At 36.1% G+C, this 20,501-nt stretch overlaps 1 protein-coding gene across 1 annotated transcript in view; it reads left to right on the forward strand.

Annotated features, from left to right (window-relative positions):
* The first annotated feature begins 2,700 nt into the window (after positions 1 to 2,700).
* LOC121381097 (SWI/SNF-related matrix-associated actin-dependent regulator of chromatin subfamily A-like protein 1) overlaps positions 2,701 to 20,501 on the forward strand; it is a 36,548-nt gene continuing 18,747 nt past the window's right edge. Inside the window, exons 1-13 of the mRNA XM_041510207.1 lie at positions 2,701 to 2,729; positions 4,198 to 4,967; positions 5,263 to 5,313; positions 6,215 to 6,398; positions 7,688 to 7,838; positions 8,736 to 8,897; positions 9,903 to 9,968; positions 12,733 to 12,870; positions 13,853 to 13,932; positions 16,543 to 16,675; positions 17,427 to 17,497; positions 18,446 to 18,548; positions 19,442 to 19,627. Of these exons, the coding sequence (XP_041366141.1) occupies positions 4,337 to 4,967; positions 5,263 to 5,313; positions 6,215 to 6,398; positions 7,688 to 7,838; positions 8,736 to 8,897; positions 9,903 to 9,968; positions 12,733 to 12,870; positions 13,853 to 13,932; positions 16,543 to 16,675; positions 17,427 to 17,497; positions 18,446 to 18,548; positions 19,442 to 19,627 (1,956 nt within the window). The 5' untranslated portion in view covers positions 2,701 to 2,729; positions 4,198 to 4,336. The remainder of the gene's footprint in view (positions 2,730 to 4,197; positions 4,968 to 5,262; positions 5,314 to 6,214; positions 6,399 to 7,687; positions 7,839 to 8,735; positions 8,898 to 9,902; positions 9,969 to 12,732; positions 12,871 to 13,852; positions 13,933 to 16,542; positions 16,676 to 17,426; positions 17,498 to 18,445; positions 18,549 to 19,441; positions 19,628 to 20,501) is intronic.

Raw genomic sequence — 20,501 nt, forward strand, 5'->3', positions numbered from 1 at the left:
GAATAATGGCTGCAGTCACTGGTATGGAGAATAATGGCTGCAGTCACCGTCTGTGACACGGGGTATAATGGCTGCAGTCACTGTGACACGGGGCGGGGGGGGGATAATGGCTGCAGTTGCTGTGACAAGGGAGAATAATGGTTGCAGTCACTGACGCTGAATAATGACTGCTGTGACACTGGGAATAATGGCTGCAGTCACTGTCTGACACGGGGGGGAATAATGGCTGCAGTCACTGGCACAGAGAATAATGGCTTCAGTCACCGTCTGTGACACGGGGAATAATGGCTGCAGTCACTGTGACAAGGGGAATAATGGCAGCAGTTGCTGTGACATGGGAGAATAATGGCTGCAGTCACTGTCTGACACGCTGAATAATGACTGCTGTCACTCTGTGACACTGGGAATAATGGCTGCAGTCACTGTCTGTGACATGGAATAATAACTGCAGTCACGGTCTGTGACAAGGGTTAGGGTTAACCGTAGCACAGCCACACACACTCCCATAAATGGACGCACACACACACAGAGTCAAACGTTAAATATACTGATGCAGGAACCGAACCAAATGGCTACAGATATCGGTATCATTTATTGTGGGGTGGGGTGGGGGACACTTTTGAATCTGTTGCTATTATAACAATATTTGACCTGTGTGCGTACAATGTTCACTGAATATGGCAGATATCCATATAGTAACGGGTGTTGCCTATCAAATACAATCCGGATACTTTTAAAATAGTTCTATATTTAGTAGGGTTTTCATTTTTTATATTATTATTATTATTTTTTTTTTTTTTTTTTTTTTTTTTTGTGTGTGTGTTTGAACATAAAACCAGTTACATTAAATGTATACATTTTATTCTCCATTGACATGTTAAATTAAATTAATAGTTTTGCATGGATTAAAAAAATTGCCAATACATTTTAGGTAAGAATCATTATCAGTGCCATTTTTAATACATTATCCGTGCATACTTTGCTACTCTTTACTGGAAGAAATATGTTGATACAATCTAGCTCAAACTTTTCCATTCACAAAAATAAACATATTTGTATCCATGTTGACCATACGGTTATTGCAGAATGTAGACCTACACAATTAAAGCTGATAGTGTTCTTGGCATAGTATAGTGGTGATACGGAATTTTTGGAATTGCATTTAGGTCTATTTTTACCTATAGTCAGTTTAAAGATAACAATCATCTGTATGTAAGTGTTGTTTCACGCATATCAATAAAATTATAATAATATTTTGTAATCTTTGATAATTTATACATCATATGATCCACCATCTTCCTGTAGGCTTGTGCACCAATCTCTGTACTATCCAAATTCAGCGAAACAACGGCCAGTTCTTCCTGCAGAAACACACCGGCCTCGGAGGCGTCGTGGTTAGGCCATCGGTCTACAAGCTAATAGGTACTGGGTTCGGATCCCAGTCGAGGCATGGTATTTTTAATCCAGATACCGACTCCAAACCCTGAGTGAGTGCTCCGCAAGGCTCAATGGGTAGGTGTAAACCACTTGCACCGACCAGTGATCCATAACTGGTTCAACAAAGGCCATGGTTTGTGCTATCCTGCCTGTGGGAAGCGCAAATAAAAGATCCCTTGCTGCTAATCGGAAATAGTAGCCAAAGTAGTGGCGACAGCGGATTTCCTCTCAAAATCTGTGTGGTCCTTAACCATATGTCTGACGCCATATAACCATAAATAAAATGTGTTGAGTGCGTCGTTAAATAAAACATTTCGTAAGCATATATCGTAAGCCTATGTACTCACTGCGTGGACGAATCATGTGCACATTTTAATATTTTATACTGTCTTCCAGAAAGGGTTCTGATATTTATAGAGTGGAGGATACCCTGTGTGAGTGGTCCCTATCCGTTGTGTACTAAACACTTTGTTTATTCGACTATTTATGACCCACCATTCATAAACAAATCATTCTGGAAGAATTCGGCCCTAAACTTACCTTTTCCTTTTATTGACCAAATATTTGGGCCAAGGACTAAAATAAATGTGCCTATGATTCGCCCACGTAGAGCGCCTACATACGATAGATGCATTTGTCACATTTTTTTTGTGTGTTTTGTTTAGATGTACACATTGTATTTGGAGGGGTGGGGTGATATAGATTCTGAGAAGACGTATATCAATATTTTTGCCACTATAGTACATTCTTGTATGGCGGCCATTGCCTCATATACTGACTTCCAAAAATGGTTCTGATATTTATAGAGTGGAGGATAGCGTTTTAAAAGTCTGTATGTTTTTTTTACTAAGGTGGTTATCCCTACTACATGCCCATATAGGACAAACCCTGTCACACTCTATATATAACGACCAGCAGACACAGGGTGAATTTTCTAATATCACAATTTCTGTATAAAATACACATATTTCTCGATCACTCTGTAATAAGAATCAAGTAGCGTTTTAAACATCTGTATGTTCTTTTCTAACATGGATATCCCTACTACATGCCCATATAGGCAACATTCTGTTAAACTTTTCATAACGGCCAGTAGATATAGGGTGAAGATATTCTGTAAAAATTCTAAGTTATAGTAAATAGTAAGAATTAGCATAATAATAAGTTTAAATGTGTAGGAAATACAGGTAACAAGCCAAGGCATATGAGTCCGGTGTTTAGAACGTCGCTATGTGTGTCTGCTGAATTTGTCTGCTAGCGTGCCTAGGATCTGCTAAGTCAACTTCATAAAGGTTCATCCCTTGTCGTGTTTTCTGTTTACCACATCATCATAGGGAGTTTATTTTTATTTTACCATCTGTCATGATAAAACAGCCACATCAGTAAATATATAGACTATGTTGTGTTTTAGTTTTGTCACCCAAGCAGAGGAAAGAGAGAGGGTTGGGACAGGGGACACAGTCTGTAACGGAGACGTAGGCGAAAGTTTCGGGTCCGACTATTTCCCCAAGACACCCCAAGATACCCCAAACACCACCAAGATGCCCACAAACTCCATAAATATTTTTAAAAATAAAAATGTGAATTAAAATGTACTGTTTTATAAAATATTTAGTGGAAAATGACGTAAAAGAATTAATTTCAAGCCTTAAAGGGACATTCCTGAGATTGCTGCAATTTCGAAGACGTTATCGACTAGCAGACTTTTTAACGATTGTAATTACATATCAAATATATTGTTCTGCATAAAATATTAATGGCTGTATATTAAACGTCTTTCTGGTCGTTCTAATATGTGTACTAGGTTAAATTTCATTTTATTTCATAAAATATATATTTTCGTATGTACGAAATTATTTGAAGGTAAAATCCAGTTTGGGCTATTTACAAATATTAAGACAACCAGAAACACATTGAATATACAGACACTGATATTCTAAAGAAGAAAATGTATTTAATATGTAAGTTTAATTGTAGAAATATTTTATTAGTCTGAAACATCTAACAATTCAGCAAACTCGGGGAATGTCTCTTTAATGACAGCCGATTGCTAAGGAAGATAATTGACTATTTACCCCCAAGACACCACAATCTGTGTGTGTGTGTGTGTGTATATATATCGGGCCTGTAGGAGCCGGGTGGGTGGGGGTGGCTAGGGGTGGCTCAGCCCCCCCTTTTTTTTGCCAGTTTTTATTTTGGGACTTTAAAATGTTTTATAATGCTAATACGGAAACCTGACGACAGAACAACCATAAAAATTAGCCCCCCCCCCCACCACTGTCTGACGCCATATAACCATAAATAAAATGTGTTGAGTGCATCGTTAAATAAAACATTTCTTTCTTTCTTTCTAGTTGGCCCACCCCCATCCCATTAGTCAGTACCCTGTTACTGCCATGACCTGTCCTTAACCAAGGCTTCTAGAATTTTTTTATAAAATCGACTAGCAATGGGATCAGTAATTTAAAAACTTTACTCGCCATGATTAAAAATCCGCTGAAATAACAGAAATACTTGCTTTTTCCTTTAATTTTATGGTCTGCAGGATAAAGATAATAACTACTTAATAACGTAGAATATTGATCAGCTTTATCCTATTCAGGCCAAGTGAGAAATTCCCATTCTTAACTTCACTGAATAAACTAGTTAATCTCTATATCACTTCCATCAATTTAGTTTTTCCACAGCAATGTCTGATTCACTGGTTTCCTTTATTTTCAAGTCAATATTTAGAATTTTTGTATTATTTCTTTATTGCAGATCGCTGTATACTATACCATTATGTACACATGATGAAGTATTGTCATGATAAACCCTGTTGGACAGACTGAAGATGTGGACCATGCAAGATGTGTAAAATCCTTCAGTTTGGTATAAGGTGAAAAACAATGGATTCTTAATGGAATCAGTGACATTGTCTGAAGAACAGAAGAGAAGAATTGAAGAAAACAGGGCCAAGGCTTTGGCTCGGAGAGCAGAAAAGAATGACCGAAGCATCACCAATAATCAAAATAACTTGAAATCATGTCCTCCTTTAAACAAGGTTGCTCCTCCAGCACAACATAAAAATTCATCAGTGTTCTCATTTTACAGTGGCAAACAAGATGTAACTGCTGATAATGAAAATCTCAACAAAAAGGCCGGACCAAGCTGGGTGGGTGTTCCTGTTGGCCATGTTAAAAATTCTGTAACTGGATCTTCATCTGACAGTACGAAAAAGGATACAGAAAGCGTTCAGTCCAAAAATGTGCAATCGTCATTTTTCAAAAGTTCTCGCACCCATTCAAGTGTCCAGCCTAATAATGGGCTCAAACAGAGGACAAATGTCCGGCCTTTATCTTCAACCAGGCCAGTAGGGTCCTCTGAAACCAGTGTTCATTCCACTCGGTTCTCGGCACAGATTCCGGTGACCAAAGGATCCAGTATCAGTGGTTCCTGTGTGTTGGTGTCACGGGAACAGTTTGAAGTGAATGTTGGCTTCTTCACTCCTCTTATTGAGATCTTCAAACAGATGAAAACTAAAGTATATGGTAAGAGATAGGAAGTGACCCCTCAGCACATTATAAACTACGGATGGGAAGAATTTTTATTTTATCTTTTATAATCCACTTTTACAAATTATACATAATGTCTTTGTACAGTGCCATTACATGAATTACAAAAATAAACCATCATTAAAATGTCACTAAATCCTTTACTTTTCCGATCTATCCTGTGTATGTACTGCATGTATACTCTTATGCATTTTGACTGTTATTTTATTTATCTATATATAGATGTACACATAGACATGTGATGTTAATAATTCAATATGTTGTATTTCAGACCCATCTTCTCGGAAGTGGTCCTTTAAGCTGGAAGAATATCACAAATTATGTAAGGAAGGTGTTCGATTTGTTTTAAAGTAGGAGACTTGACAATTTACATTAGGTAGATTTATTAAGCATGTCCTAAACAATATACATGTACCGTACTAGCGAAGTAATTAAATATGTTATATAGTGAAAATATTTAAGTTCATGCAGACATTGCAATCGCTGGCTAAATTAAATCTGCTGTTTTTCAATCACTTTTAACAAACCTAAATAAGTCAGAGCTAGCTCTGACAGAACAGAACAGAACAGAACAGAACAGAACTTTATTTTAATCGCCAAACTTGCAAAGTTTTAAAACAGTTGGCAAATTTTATTATAATTTGGTGAAATTATTACATGTAATAATTTTGTTAGAAAATAACTGAGTTCCTGCAATATAGGAAGATTAATAGATAATATTGGACATTTTTTTTTTTTTTTTTTTTTTTGTCATTGAGCAAATACCAACCTCCTTTGTTATTTATTTTTATTTTATTTATTTTTTCAGTTTTTGCTGGTTTCATATTATATAATTGAATTAACAATTCTGATGAGTCCCAAGCACTAGATGTTTAATGAAATAGGATATTAAACAAGCTTTCATTTCAGATAATGTTTACATACATGTACATTTATGTCCCGAGTGAAATAATTTCCAGTTGTCTCAAGCTTTAGCGAGTGAAAAACTGAAAATTATTTCGTGAGTTTAATATGCTATTTATTTCCGATATTCGATTTTAATTTAGTCACTAAATTCATTTGACTGACGTTCCAGTAAGGTTATGGTGTGCCAATCATTTGACATCACGGACGGTGTATACATGTATCCCACCATTCTAGTGGAACTTAACACTTTGATACGAACCAAGACATTTTTAGCTATATGGGTAATAATATTTATTCTAAGTGGGTTTTTTTTGCAGTGTCTGCTGTGGAAGCACTGAAGCCACATGTTTCGATTGAACCATTACCCAAGGCTGTTCTTCAGATATTTAGTTCTCAGCTAAGGGGAGAGTATACTGACTGCCACATTGCCGCTGCAGATCTCTCTAAAGTGGATCAAGGCTTGGTTGACTCTCTGATGCCATTTCAGAGAGAGGGTGTTGAGTAAGTAAAGAATCTGTCAAATAGTAATACAGTAAAGTACTTTTAGAATGAACACACTTACAACAAAAAAAGTTAATGTGTTATTTAACAATGCACTCAACACATTTTATTTACGGTTATATGGTGTCAGACATATGGTTCCTTAACCATATATTGATATTGAGAGAGGAAACCCACTTGCCACTTCACGGGCTACTCTTTTCGATTAGCAGCAAGGGATCTTTTATTTGTACCATCCGTCAGACAGGATAGTACATACCATGGTCTTTGATGCACCAGTTGTGGAGCACTGGCTGGAATGAGAAATAGCCCAGTGGGTCCACCGACACCTATGACAAACCACTGTTTGGTGGAACGAATTGATTGTAAAGTCCCGTTTTTTCCCCCCTATATAATATTAATAAATTTTATTGTATAGAACGAACTATGTATAGCGAATTAGCTGTTAAAACAAACCAATTTGTTTGTCAAAATTGTGAATTTCAGCGTAAATTAGTGTATACACAGCAAAACAATAATAATTTCTTTATCTTATTTGTTTTTTTATCAGTCAGTAACGTTAACGGTAAGGCATCCAACACAACTGCACTGATATTGGTGATAATCAGGGGTGGGAATTCTCCTCGGATCAGCTGTTTTCCTCTCATGGAACATTGCGTTTTAATCATCCTTTCCTCCAAAATGTATATATATATATATAAATATATGTATAAATATATATATACCAAACTACTGCTGTGTCTGGTTCCTTGCAGTTTGTCATAAGAGTACTTTACTGTAGTTTTAATACCGCCATTTATTCAACTTGGGTCATTTCAAAGATAGTTCACAGGTAACAGTTTAGCTAATTCTTATTAGTCCTCTACTGATCCAACCAGAGAGATCTACAGGTTTCATTTCCGTCTGTCCAACCATCTGTCCCACATATAGTGTCCTGGACTTTGTATTTAGCTTTAAGTATTTTGTACTGTATCAGATAAAGTTTGACATTTGTGGTGATTTACCCTTTTTTGACAAGAGTTATGGCCCTTGAAGTTTGGAGAAAATAAATTTTGTTTGCCGGACTTCCTTTTCTGCAATGGCTCAAGATGTTGAGCTGATATTATGTGTGTAGCTTTATCAGGTAGTTACAGATCATGTTTGACTTTCATGGTGATTTACCCATTTTGCACAGAGTTATGGCCCTTGAACTTGGGAGATCCAAAAATTTGTTGGGCTCGGTAAGGGACATGTATTGCTTTAACCATGCTCTCAGAATGCTAGTTTATTTGTTCTTTTGTTCATTTCAGTTTTGCAATATCAAAAAATGGCCGAATATTGCTTGCAGATGACATGGGCCTGGGTAAGACAATTCAGGCCATCGCAGTGGCTGATTTCTACCGATCATCATGGCCGCTGTTGGTCGTTTGTCCATCCTCAGTCAGGTTTGACTGGGCACAAGTAAGTTTTTCTTAAATATTCATTCTAATTCAGCCTTTTAAACTTATGGTCTACTCTTGCTTGACTGTGTTATTAAAATTGCCAGGATATAGTATAAAATCTTTAACGACTGACCCACTACTAAAAATGTGAATTAAGTTGCAACAAACCAGGTGTTTTTTTGACATTGACAGTGTCAACTATTGTGTTAAGAGTTTATCATTAAAGTTTCGCGTTTAGATCAGTTTGTCACAAACTATAAGTCTTATGTCAATGAAACTTGGTTTATAGTTGTACCTATGGATGTTCACAGTACAAAGTGTACAGTAGGCAAGGCATTTAATTCCTTGAAACTTTAAATAAATTTTTCAAAGAATTCTCACCTACATGTATATATATATAGAGAGATTATTATACGAGCTTGTGTGTCGTACTGATTTTACGAAACGAGTGTCAGGATTATTGTATTACACTGAGGAAGCTGCATTAAGTTATGATGTCGTTTCACAAAATTACGTCATTCTTTGTGCATGTGGGTCATATTGGTTATATTTCCCTGAATATCTTCAACTGTGTGGATAATAAATATATATATGTGTGTATATAGACATTTTAATGTCTATTGTTATCAGTCATGCCAATTTTCAGTGAACCTTTTAAATAATAGTTCTTATGTTTTTGGTAATAGAAAGAAAAATCTGATCTAATCTTATTAAAGTAAAATTATACTTTTTTTATCTGTATCATTGTCTTTAACTTGTATATTTGTCTTTTGCTTTGTGATTCTTCTGTAAGATAAGCAAATTAATATGAACATGATTTTTTTTCATAAATCAATAAACATTATTTTCATATATACTAATTAAATAATCATTGTATAGTGGTTCCTGTGTTTTAGGATAATCTTTGTTTTTATAGCAAATCCGGAGATGGTTGCCAAAACTGGATCCGCAGCTGATTAATGTTGTGATCAATGGCAAAGCAAGCTCTACGTCAGGACTGGTGAACATCACAAGCTACGACCTGATGGCACGGAAAGCCCAGGAACTCCGGGAGAAGCGTTTTCAAATCATAATAATGGTGCGAAATTCCTTAATGATTATAGTTTTTTTTTTGTTTTTTTATATTATTTCTTTTTTTTTTTTTCTTCTTTTTTTTACTTAACGATTATAGTTAGAGATATTACAGGTTACAGACCTCACCATGAACAAAATACAGAAGAGTAATTACCCTAAATTAGATTATGAGGAGCCGTTTAAGATATTACCATAATTATAACATATAAATTCACATGCTAATGGTAGCTAAAAATTGTTCTCCTTGAACTAGTCTTATGGGAGTGATGGGGAGAGAGAGATAGCCAACAACTAACCACTAACAACTAACCCTGTCCTGGACAGACAGCCCAGATAACTGAGGTGTGTGTGCCCAGCACAGCTTGCTTGAACCTTAAATTGGCTGTCAAGCTTTGGGGTTCCAAAGAAGACTTGACAGAGGGACAGCTTTTTTTATCACAACAACCGGTATCAAAATATATAGCATGATCAACTATAGCTTGAACGCAGAAGGAAGGACCTTAATTGGATATAAGCACGAAAATAAGTTGAAATGAAATGAAATGATAGGTCTCCTTTAAGGACAAAGTCTGAGGTAAGGGTTTGATGGTTAACAATAGAAGGATGAGAAGAATTTATTGTTTCAATATGGTTGGTTGGAAGAAGGTGAATTTAATATTTTGTTATTTTTGTCTTCACAGTCGTGATAAATGTTACTTAATCCATTATTTGACAGACTTGTTACATTTTGATAATTTTAATATTTTGTTATTTTTGTCTTCACAGTCGTGATAAATGTTACTTAATCCATTATTTGACAGACTTATTACATTTTGAGATGTATCAGAAGCAAACCCACATTAAGATTAAAAGTGGTGTGTTCTATATTAAGTAACCAAGTAATTGCTACAGTCTTAGTGGATATTAATAAATTATCATGTGGAACCTGAGAATTGAGGGGAAATGTGATTACAGCATATTTTGTTTTGTTATTAAATAATTAAATTCTTTATCTTTTTTTTTTTTTCAGGATGAATGTCACTTCTTGAAGAATTATAAGACTGTTAGAACAAAGTCAGCTATGCCCATACTACAGGTACCCCCACCCTCTAAAAGTGTGGATTTTTTCACTCATTTGATTGCTTTCAAGGAAATGCAATGTTTTTTAAAGAGTAATTATTTTAAATTAGTTAATATGGACATCCTTAACATGTAACTACATGTATTTAAGTATTATGTTATTGACTATGAGATGATTTTTAATTAACATTTCCAATTAAATGTAGTCTTTATTTGGACACTAATCCACCTACTTATATGTCTAATGCAGCACGTTTTGTTAGTTTCAAGCCACTAAGTTGAGATTAATGGAAGTTCCTCTTGGTATTTCACCCATACTGTTGACACTTTATCTCTATACATAAACCTCCACAAAAATGTTTTAAAACCTTCTCTCTTTTTTTCATTTTTAGAGGGGTGGGATATAGCCCAGTGGTAAAGCATTTGGTCGACCCACTAGGCTATTTTTTGCTCTAGTCAGTGCACCACGACTGGTATATCAAAGGCCGTGGTATGTGTTATCCTGTCTGTGGGATAGTACATAATAGAGATCCCTTGCTGCTAATCGAAATGAGTAGACTATGACGTGGCAACAGCGGGTTTCCTCTCTCAATATCTGTGTGGTCCTTAACCATATGTCTCGACACCATAACTAAATAAAATGTGTTAGAGTGTGTTGTTAAATAAAACATCTTCCGCATTCATTTATTTTAAAGAAGTACCCCCCCTCCTCCTCAGTGTGAACACTGTCAGTGTACACTGACTATGCGGCACATTTTGGTGTAGTGTGATCATCTCAAGCCGACAAAAAATGATATATTTGGCAACAGAAATGTTTTGGAATCGTTTAAATTACATCCAGAATTAATTGTAAAGTTTTTAAAACACTTTGACTTCTATACAAAGTTTTAAAATATACTTACCTTGATTTTATGTATTATATTATATACTACTCAAAAGAATTTAAGGGTCAGACGATATTTTCGACATTATTTTCTGAATGTCAATTATATTAGCTAGACCATAATGTCATGCATGGTATTGTTCCATTTTGACGAAAGTGGGTCTAAGCAACCCATAAATGAATTAAAATCCACTGTCATTGACACTCTAGACTAGTTCTAATGGCGAAAACATGCTTACATTTGCACGTAAATTAGGGCTAAAGCGAAAGGTCTGCTAAGTGCCATAACTTGCTTTTTCACAAAGCGCTTCATTTGCACGCTTTGCTTGTGTATTCCATGTTCCCAATGCTGAATTTCCGTATAATTGGAGCTTGCGTTCGTGTACGGTGCACACTCCAAATTCGACAATAGTACGACTTCAACTGACTATCGAAGATCGAGGAAGGGCTATTGCTTGGCTTCAGGATGGCAATATGCAAAGAAATGTTGCTCTGAGACTTGGTGTCAGTCAGAGTGTCGTTGGCCGACTGTGGCAACGGTACCAAGCAACGAATTCTGTTCGAAATCGTCCACGTTCGGGAAGACTCCGAAGCACTACAGATAGAGAGGACTGCTACATCACCAATATGGCTCTACGTCAACGCACAACCACTGCACGCCGATTACGTGACAATCTGCGGACTGCGACTGGAACTCGAGTGTCTGATCAAACCATACGCAATCGTCTGAGAGCCAATAATCTACGCTGCCGTCGCCAGGCTGTTCGACCACCACTCATACCACGTCACAGAACGGCCATACGTCACTGGTGCACGCTTTATCTGCGGTGGCAACGTGTTCAGTGGGGTCGAGTGATGTTCACTGATGAGTCCAGGTTTAGTCTCCAGTTCAACGGCGGTCGGGTTCGTGTCTACAGACGTCCTGGGGAGTGCTTCGCTGACGTTAACGTTAGACAACGTCACCGGTTCGGTGGTGGCAGCGTCATGGTGTGGGGCGGCATCTCTATCCACCACAGGACCCCCTCTATGTGGTGGATGGCAATCTGAATGGAATCCGCTATCTGAATGAGATTATCCGGCCGTTGGTTCTCCCAGGCCTTCAGCAGATTGGCGGCGGGGCAGTTCTGCAGGATGACAATGCCAGACCCCACCGCGCCAGGGTGGTAACGGACTTTCTCAGACAACAAGGTATATCGCCAGGATGGATTGGCCAGCATATTCGCCTGACTTGGCCCCAATAGAGAACGCCTGGGACGAATTAGGCAGGAGAGTTCGGGATAACCATGCCCCTCCGGCCAACCTTCATGATCTGGGTCAACTTCTTATGGCAGAGTGGCAGGCCATTCCCCAAGAGTTCTTCAGACGTCTGATCAACAGCATGAGGCAACGATGTGTCGAGTGTATTCGCGCCAGGGGTGGATTCACACACTATTAAACGAATGTTCTAATGTGTAAAATCCATGTTTGACAACCTTCAACTTTGACAGCATGTCATGTGACTTTCTTGTATACAGTGACGTTTATTTGTGGTTTTTTGTAAATATGGAACAATAAATTAAATTTTTGGTGTAGTTTACATCATCAATCTAATACACTCTGAAACTTATTTGGTTATAAATTTTTAACCCTTAAATTCTTTTGAGTAGTATACATGAACTTTTCCCCCACAGCTCCTTACACTGTGGTTTTACATGAATATATATAAATAATATTTCCATTTACTTACCATTTGTGACACCCAATAGCCGATATGTATTTTTGTGCTGGGGTTAAACATTCATTCATTCATTCATTCATTCATTCATTCATTCATTCATTCATTCATTCATTCCTTATCTCTATACATATACTTCCACAAAGTTGACCCCCCCCTCCCCCCATTTCTTTTTATTTTTAGAATGCCAAGCATGTACTTCTACTATCTGGAACTCCAGCTCTGTCTCGACCCCTGGAACTGTTCACACAGATCAGTGCAGTGACTCCATTCATGTTCAAGTTCCATGATTTCGGTGTCCGATACTGTGATGGCAAACAGGTATGTTACTTGACATCTAGAACCAGTTGTTCAAAGCATAGTTAAATTAACTCTAGGTTAGTCAGATATTTTACTTTTAATTATTTTTGCATATTAAATACAAAATAAACTGTATTATGCATGGATACCTTTCATTGTTCTAAATCAAGTTTCAACATTATTTTTTCAATTATTATTTGTACTGATTCAGTCCTTGGTTTTGAAAATGTCTGTTAACCACTGGTTAAGTAACTAACGTTTGAACAACTGGCCCCTGATCGTTACCTGGAGCAGGCTGGGACATAGCTGAATGATAAAGCCCTCAGTTGATGAGCGGTCAGTTGACGATCAATCCCTGTCGGTGGACCCATTAGATTATTTCTCATTCCGGCCAGTACTCGACAACTGGTATAACAAATGTAGCGGTATGTGCTATCCTGTCTGTGGGATGGTGCATATAAAAGATCCTTTGCTACTAATGGAAAAATGTAGCGGCTTTCCTCTCTAAGACTAAAATGTCAAAATTACCAAATGTTTGACATCCAGTAGCTGATGATTAATAAATCAATGTGCTCTAGTGGTGTCGCTGGGACATAGCTCAGTGATAAAGCACTCGGCTGATGAACGGTGAATTGAGGATCAATCCCTGTTGGTGGGCCCATTAGGTTATCTCTCGTTACGGCCAGTACTCGACAACTGGTGTAACAAAGGCAGTGGTATGTATTATCCTGTTTGTTGGGTGATGCATTATAAACCATCCCTTGCTACTAATTAAACAGTAGCTCATGGAGTGACACTAGCAGGTTTCTTCTCTCATTAACTTAAGTCTGATCTCATATAATTGTAAATAAAAATGTGTTGAATGTGCCTTTAACTAAAACATTTCTTTTTTTCTGTACATGGAGTGAAATGTATGTTTCATTCATAGACATGTTGAGCACCTAATAGTCACTGATTAATGTATATTGGTGGTCTAGGACAAATATTCATTGTCTGTTTTCAGAATCCATGGGGCTGGGACTTCACAGGATCATCAAACATGAAAGAACTTCAACTGCTGCTTGAGGAGAAGATCATGATACGGTATTGTTTTAATTAATTACACACTTCACCAATTTATTAGTGCCCTACCGGTTCAACCAGTGGAGACTATAGGTTTCACCTCCGTCCTTCTGTCCACCTGTCTGTCTGTGTGTCCATCCGTCTGTCCCACATATATTTTTCCGGATGATTTTTTTTTTAGAATGCCTGTTTTGGTACAAATCTAAACTAAACTGAAAATTTGTGATTTAAACTTGGAGAAAGTTTTTTTTATTTAAGCTGTTAAAGGTCTTTAAAAAAGAAAGAGAAGACTTTATGCCTCTTAATCTGTGCCCATAAAACTTTTTAAGTTCATATTATTTAATTTCATTCATTTATACATACATTTTCCTTATTTATATTCAAGTAAGGTACAAACCTGCTCTCCTGAACACACACTTCAGCTATCTGGACTGTCTATCCAGATCAGTGGATTAGTTGTTAGTAGTTTGACCCATTGGGTCATTAAACTCTCTCTGGGTGGGAGCTGGTACTGCAAAGTACAAATACAAGACTAGCAAGACTTCTACATTGGTAGCTGTATGCAGTTGTATTGGTGAGGTGAGGTTATGTTAAAGCCTTAGACTTCAAAGTTTTAAGAGTGCAGGTCATTGTTTTTAGTGTTGGTTATCACTTCTGGTTTGCATATTCATAATCAATGTTCACAGATCAGTCAATAGTCACTTTAAAATCGTTTTTAGGTTTTCATAGGTATATTTTAAATCACTGTAGTGTAAAATAATGTAAAAAAACCTAAACATTTTAAACAGATATAGAATCTGTCCGGTAACTGGTAGGCTTACACAATGTAGTTTGCACACAAACATTCTAATAACATCCTTTTAAGTGAGTATTATAAATAAATATTACAGGGTTCGTATGCGGTTATGAGAAACCTAGAAAGTTGTGGATTTTCAAAATAAATTTTCCAGGCCCTTGAAATTACTCAAAAACTGAATTTTTAATAGAAAGCATTGGAAGGTTATTTAAAATTGTGGTAATTGTTAGTTTTGTAAAATTTTCATCAATAGCACCTTTCATAATGTTTACATTACGCGAGATTTTCTATCTTAAGAGCACTGCACAAATCGACCAATCAGTGATAGCATTTTGAGCAAGCTCTGCCAATCAGTGTACGACTTTTATATAGCTTGTCAGCCATTATTGTTTTCTAAGCTGGAGCGAAATTGAAATCTTATGAATTGTTTAAAAGTACTGTAAAATGGTGGCTGAAGGTCCTGGAAAGTTATGGAAATGTGTTCGGCTAAAAGGGTAGGAACCTTAAAATATAATTGATCACTCTTGTTGGTTAACTGCAACATTTTCTTTCATTTATAATTGTAAATTCATCTTAAATGATCGTTTAATTACTGGAGACAGCTAAACAAAAAACAGTTGGTTCATTTCATTTAGTAAATTTCGTAACAAACTATTTTCATTTTATTCCATAATATAACACCTTTCTAAAAATAGATTATATTGTACATTACCACTTTGCAAGCTCTGACGTTTACATCAACAACTTTACTTTTGTGTTCCATTTCTGTAGTTTCTGGATGTAAAACGTGATGTTTGACCATTAGATAATTATGATACTTTATCGTACATACATGTAGGGCATAATAATAAAAGTCAGGTTCATGAATTCAACACATGTTGATTGATATAAATGCACGTTTTATAATCGATTTAATATATAGGAACGGATAATAATAGTTTTTTCCAGTCTGATCAATAATTAACTGATTAATCACTCCAGCCATACTTTTATTCTGGATTACTGTCTGAATGGATAATATTTTGACTGAAACATGTCTAGTACATTTTAGATTTTTTTAAATTTAATTTTAATTTTACACTTTTGTTTTAGTTAGCTGTAAATTTACACCTCCCTTTAAATGTTATAGGGAAGTGTAATTAAAACAGACGCTTGTTCAGGAGGGTATAACATTGTAGTCGTTTGCTAGACTAATTTTTCACCTGAAATTAGATGAATGTGATATTATAATAGAAGACAATGTACCAGTCACATTGTTTGTGAGCACTTGGTCTCTTGAATACACCACAGTGTTGTAATATTGAAATATATAGATCCGTATTTAACTACTTTCTGTGTTATGACAAAACCATGTCTTCTGTTTGTACACTGAATCCTTAGGCAGTAGCTTGCTAGACTGTGTTTTTGTGTCTGACAAGAAATAACTGTAATAGGACATTGTAGAATAGAATGGAAACCAGTTAAACTGTTCGTAGTCCTGAATGCACCACTTATATACAGGGAGTGAGATGTAGCCCCATGGTACAGTGTTTGCCTGATGCTCTGTCAGCCTGGCATTGATCCCTGCTGGTGGTCCCTTTGGGCTAGTTCTCGTTTCAGCTAGTGCACCACGACTGGTATGTCAAAGGCTGTGGTAGTTGCTACCCTGTCTGTGGGACAGTGCATATAAAAGATACACTGTACCTTGCTACTAATGAAAAAATGTAGCAGGTTATACCTCTATGACTGTCAAAATGACATATGTTTGACATCCAATAGCTGATGATTAATATATCAATGTGGTGTTGTTAAACAAAATGAACAAACACTTATTCCCAGATGCTGTTTGTTTTCAGACGTCAGAAGAAAGATGTCCTCAAACAACTTCCGGCCAAAGTCAGACAAATGGTTCTGCTTGACCCTCAGAGTCTTGTCGTCCATAAGAACCTGAAGAAAGCTTCGTCTGTGATGAACTTGAAAAACCTCAAGGTACGTTTTTGCATAGTGAAAACGCTTTCTGGCATGAAATACATAATTCTTACATTCTTACTTTCATATTATTATTTGACCAGTGGGAACTTTAGGCTTCATCTCTGTCTGTTTAGTTGTCTGTCCATCTGTCCCGCATATAGTTTTCCGGATGGGGTTTTTTCACAATGTCTCGAGATATTTAGCTGAACTTTTGTGTGTAGCTTCAACATGTACTGTTACAAATCGAGTTTTAACTTTTATGGCGATTTACCCATTTTTCACAGAGTTATGGCCCTTGAACTTAGGAGATTCGAAAGTTTGTTTTTCAGAAATGACTCCTTTTGTTTTTCAATACCTCAAGATGTTGATCTGAAATTTTGTTTATAGCTTTATCATGTTCTGTTAAAGATCAACTTTAACATTCATGACAATTTCCTGTCATATGATAGAAGCTTTCTTCTTTCTTCTTCATTCTTATAGCCTTAGTATAGCGCTCGTCTGATATGTGGTCAGTCTAGGATCAATCCCCATAGATGGGCCCATTGGGCTGTTTCTTGTTCCTCTCTATGACTACATGTCAAAATTGCCAAATATTTGACATCTAATAACCAATGATTAATAAAATCAATATGCTCTAGTGGTGTCATTAAAAACGAACCCACTTTTCTTTTTTTTCGCTCTTGTGACCAGGATGTTTTTTCTTTTGCTCTTGTTTATCTAAGCCAAGTTTTCCACAATTTTAACTGTTAAAAATTGTTTTATTTTGTAGGGCATGGAACGGCGTGGGGCTCTGTTGGAATATTTTCATCATACCTGCACAGCCAAAGTCAAAGCTGTTCGGTAAGTTTCTTCTTCTTCAGTAATAGAGCTTCAGAGATTTGTACAGGTTGCAACATGTCCATACCAAAATATATTTGGGTAATTTGAGACTTAAAGTTAAAGTTTCTGAAACTGCTTTTAACTCTTAAACAGTTTTAATGAATTTGTTCTTACTTCACAGAACTCCTGCAAGACATTTTTATGTGTACCAACCAAATGGATGAAATGACTGAATTATTTAGAAAAGATTACAATTCAGTATATAGACTAAAATTTTTATGCAGTATTTACAGTAATTATTATCAAATTGTTGTCTACAAAAGTTAATAATTCAGCTAGAATTTTTTTAATATATACATTAATAACTAATGGATGCAAATGTATACAATGAATTACTGTTATAACAAACTATCATGTTCCCTTCTAGTTCATTTAAGAGTACTTTACTGTAGATATATATTGACGTTCAAAAGAAACTTTACATTCATAAAATTTGAATAATTTGATCAATATTGTTGTTAATAGAAAAGAACCAATTTAGAAATCACCTTACAAACACTTTGCATGTATCACAAAGTGCATTGTGACGTTTAGATGTTGAACTTCATGATACTTTCATATCCCACAGTACAGTTTATTGGTTTTCTATAATACAATAATTATTTCAAGCCTTGTAAAGTTTCTTTTGGACGTCAGCATAATATAAACTCTAAAGGCAGGCCCGTAGCATGGTGGACATTATTGGGGGGTCTGGGGGCATGATTCAAAGGTTATTTGCCCGTAACTGTAACTCAAGTTAGTCTCGATCCGTTAGTCTCGCTACAAGTTTTACATTCAGTCGAGATGTAAAGGTTATCAAAAAAAAAGAAGTCAAAATTATTGGGTGTGTGTGTGTGTGTGTGTGTGGTAGTAATAGGATCATGTAAATGAATTACACCAGTCTAGCAATATAATAGTGATGTTCTGCAGGGATTATATATTGGATTTGCTGGAAGGTGATAAGAAGATGCTTGTTTTTGCCCATCATCAAGAAATGTTGGCAGCTGTAGAAGAAGCCATATCTGCATTCAAGGTGAGATAAGTCAGGGCTTCTAAAAAAAACTTTTTAATCCACTAGCCATGGGATAGTAATTTTTAAAAAGTTACTAGCCACAATTAAAAATTCACTAGCCCTACTTTACTTTTAAGTTAATACAATTTTACTAAATAATAGTAATAATCAGATATGTTACCTAAAGAGGGAGATAGAGTTTTAAAACACTAACATTGGGGTTTGGGTGGGGTCAGAATATTTATAAATACAAAATAACTGCAACATTTGACTTCTTTTTTTTCACTAGTCGTTGGGCAATGCAATAGTAGCTATTTACTAGCCCAACATTGAATATCACTAGCCATGGGAGTGGGGCTATCATAATCTAAAAGCCCTGGATAAGTACTGAAATATATAATTCAAAATTAACAATATCCAATTTATTGTTATTATAATTGAAAGTTTATGTGAATGTTTTCAGAAATCCAGAAAGGTACATGTATTTACTGTGAATGAGAACATATATTTTAGAGGTAAATAATGGGAGTTTTTATGATAAAAGTAAAGTGTATGGCAGTCTTGTATAGATTAGCAAAAAGTTTAAGAAAAAAATAGCTTGATTGAAGAATGTTTTATATCATGATAAGTACATGAAAAATGCAGTATAGCATTAAGTTGAATGATTTTATTCCATAATAACTTTAAGCAATCTTTGATTCACTCAGTTTAGAAATACCTTCTTTTTCTGTGACATTAAGGTATAAATGGAATAATTGTTAATACAATTTTTCAGTCCACACTCACATTTTACGGTTGCAGTGTGGCGGCCATATTTCAAAATGTCTTCTTTTAGAAATTCTTTTGGTTACATGAAGTAAATCTACGTAGCATTCACTAGGTATTAGATATTTAATGGTGAATATTACATTTAGGGAGAAGTCCAGTATATCCGAATAGATGGGAGAACGTCATCTGAGCAGAGGAACATTGTGTGCCAAAAATTTCAAACAAACCCTGATGTTAAGGTAGCCATCTTGTCAATCACAGCAGCAAATGCTGGTATCAACTTGTCTTCAGCATCTTTAGTGATTTTTGCAGAGTTGTTTTGGAATCCTGGAGTAAGTATTACGTGACAACGCGATAAATTATCATTATTATTGCATTCATGTAAATCGGGTACGGGGGGGTGGGGACCTAGCTCAACATATCAAAGGTTGTGGTTTGCGACCGGCCTCGGTGGCGTAGTGGTTAAGCCATCGGACTACAGGCTGGTAGGTACAGGGTTCGCAGCCCGGTACCGGCTCCAACCCAGAGTGAGTTCTTAAGGGCTCAATGGGTAGGTGTATGGCCACTACACCCTCTTCTCTCTCACTAACCACTAACCAACTAACAACTAACGAACTGTCCTGGACAGACAGCCCAGATAGCTGAGGTGTGTGCCCAGGACAGCGTGCTTGAACCTTAATTGGATATAAGCACGAAAATAAGTTGAAATGAATGAATGTGGTTTGCGTCCCTTGCTGCTAATGAAAAAATGTAGCAGGCTTCCTTCCTCTAAAGACTACATGTCAGAATTACCAGATGTTTAGACATTCAGTAGCCAATGTGCTTTTTTTGTATCATTAAACAAACATAACAACCTTTTCGATTGCAGTCGTGTAAATCATGGGATTGCAATTCAGCTTTGGTGGTATTGTGCGTTTAAGGCTATAAGTGACATGAACAATACTTCATTCTGACAAGTGATATAATCCTGATGTATAATTTTTACGCTTGTATGTTCTTTCTGTGGGAACAATTAAAAGTTCCTTGTTACTATGTTTAAAACCTAAAACTTACATAAAATATATAACCTATGTTGTGATTTATACCTGTAGTTGTAAAAAATTAACCTGACATCCAAAAAATACTATACCAACAAAAGTTTATTTAATTTCCTTGGGTCATGATACTTTATTTTTTTATATCAATCATCGATAATTAAACTGTTTA

Source organism: Gigantopelta aegis, chromosome 9, assembly GCF_016097555.1.
Source record: "Gigantopelta aegis isolate Gae_Host chromosome 9, Gae_host_genome, whole genome shotgun sequence".
Classification (NCBI taxonomy): domain Eukaryota; kingdom Metazoa; phylum Mollusca; class Gastropoda; order Neomphalida; family Peltospiridae; genus Gigantopelta; species Gigantopelta aegis.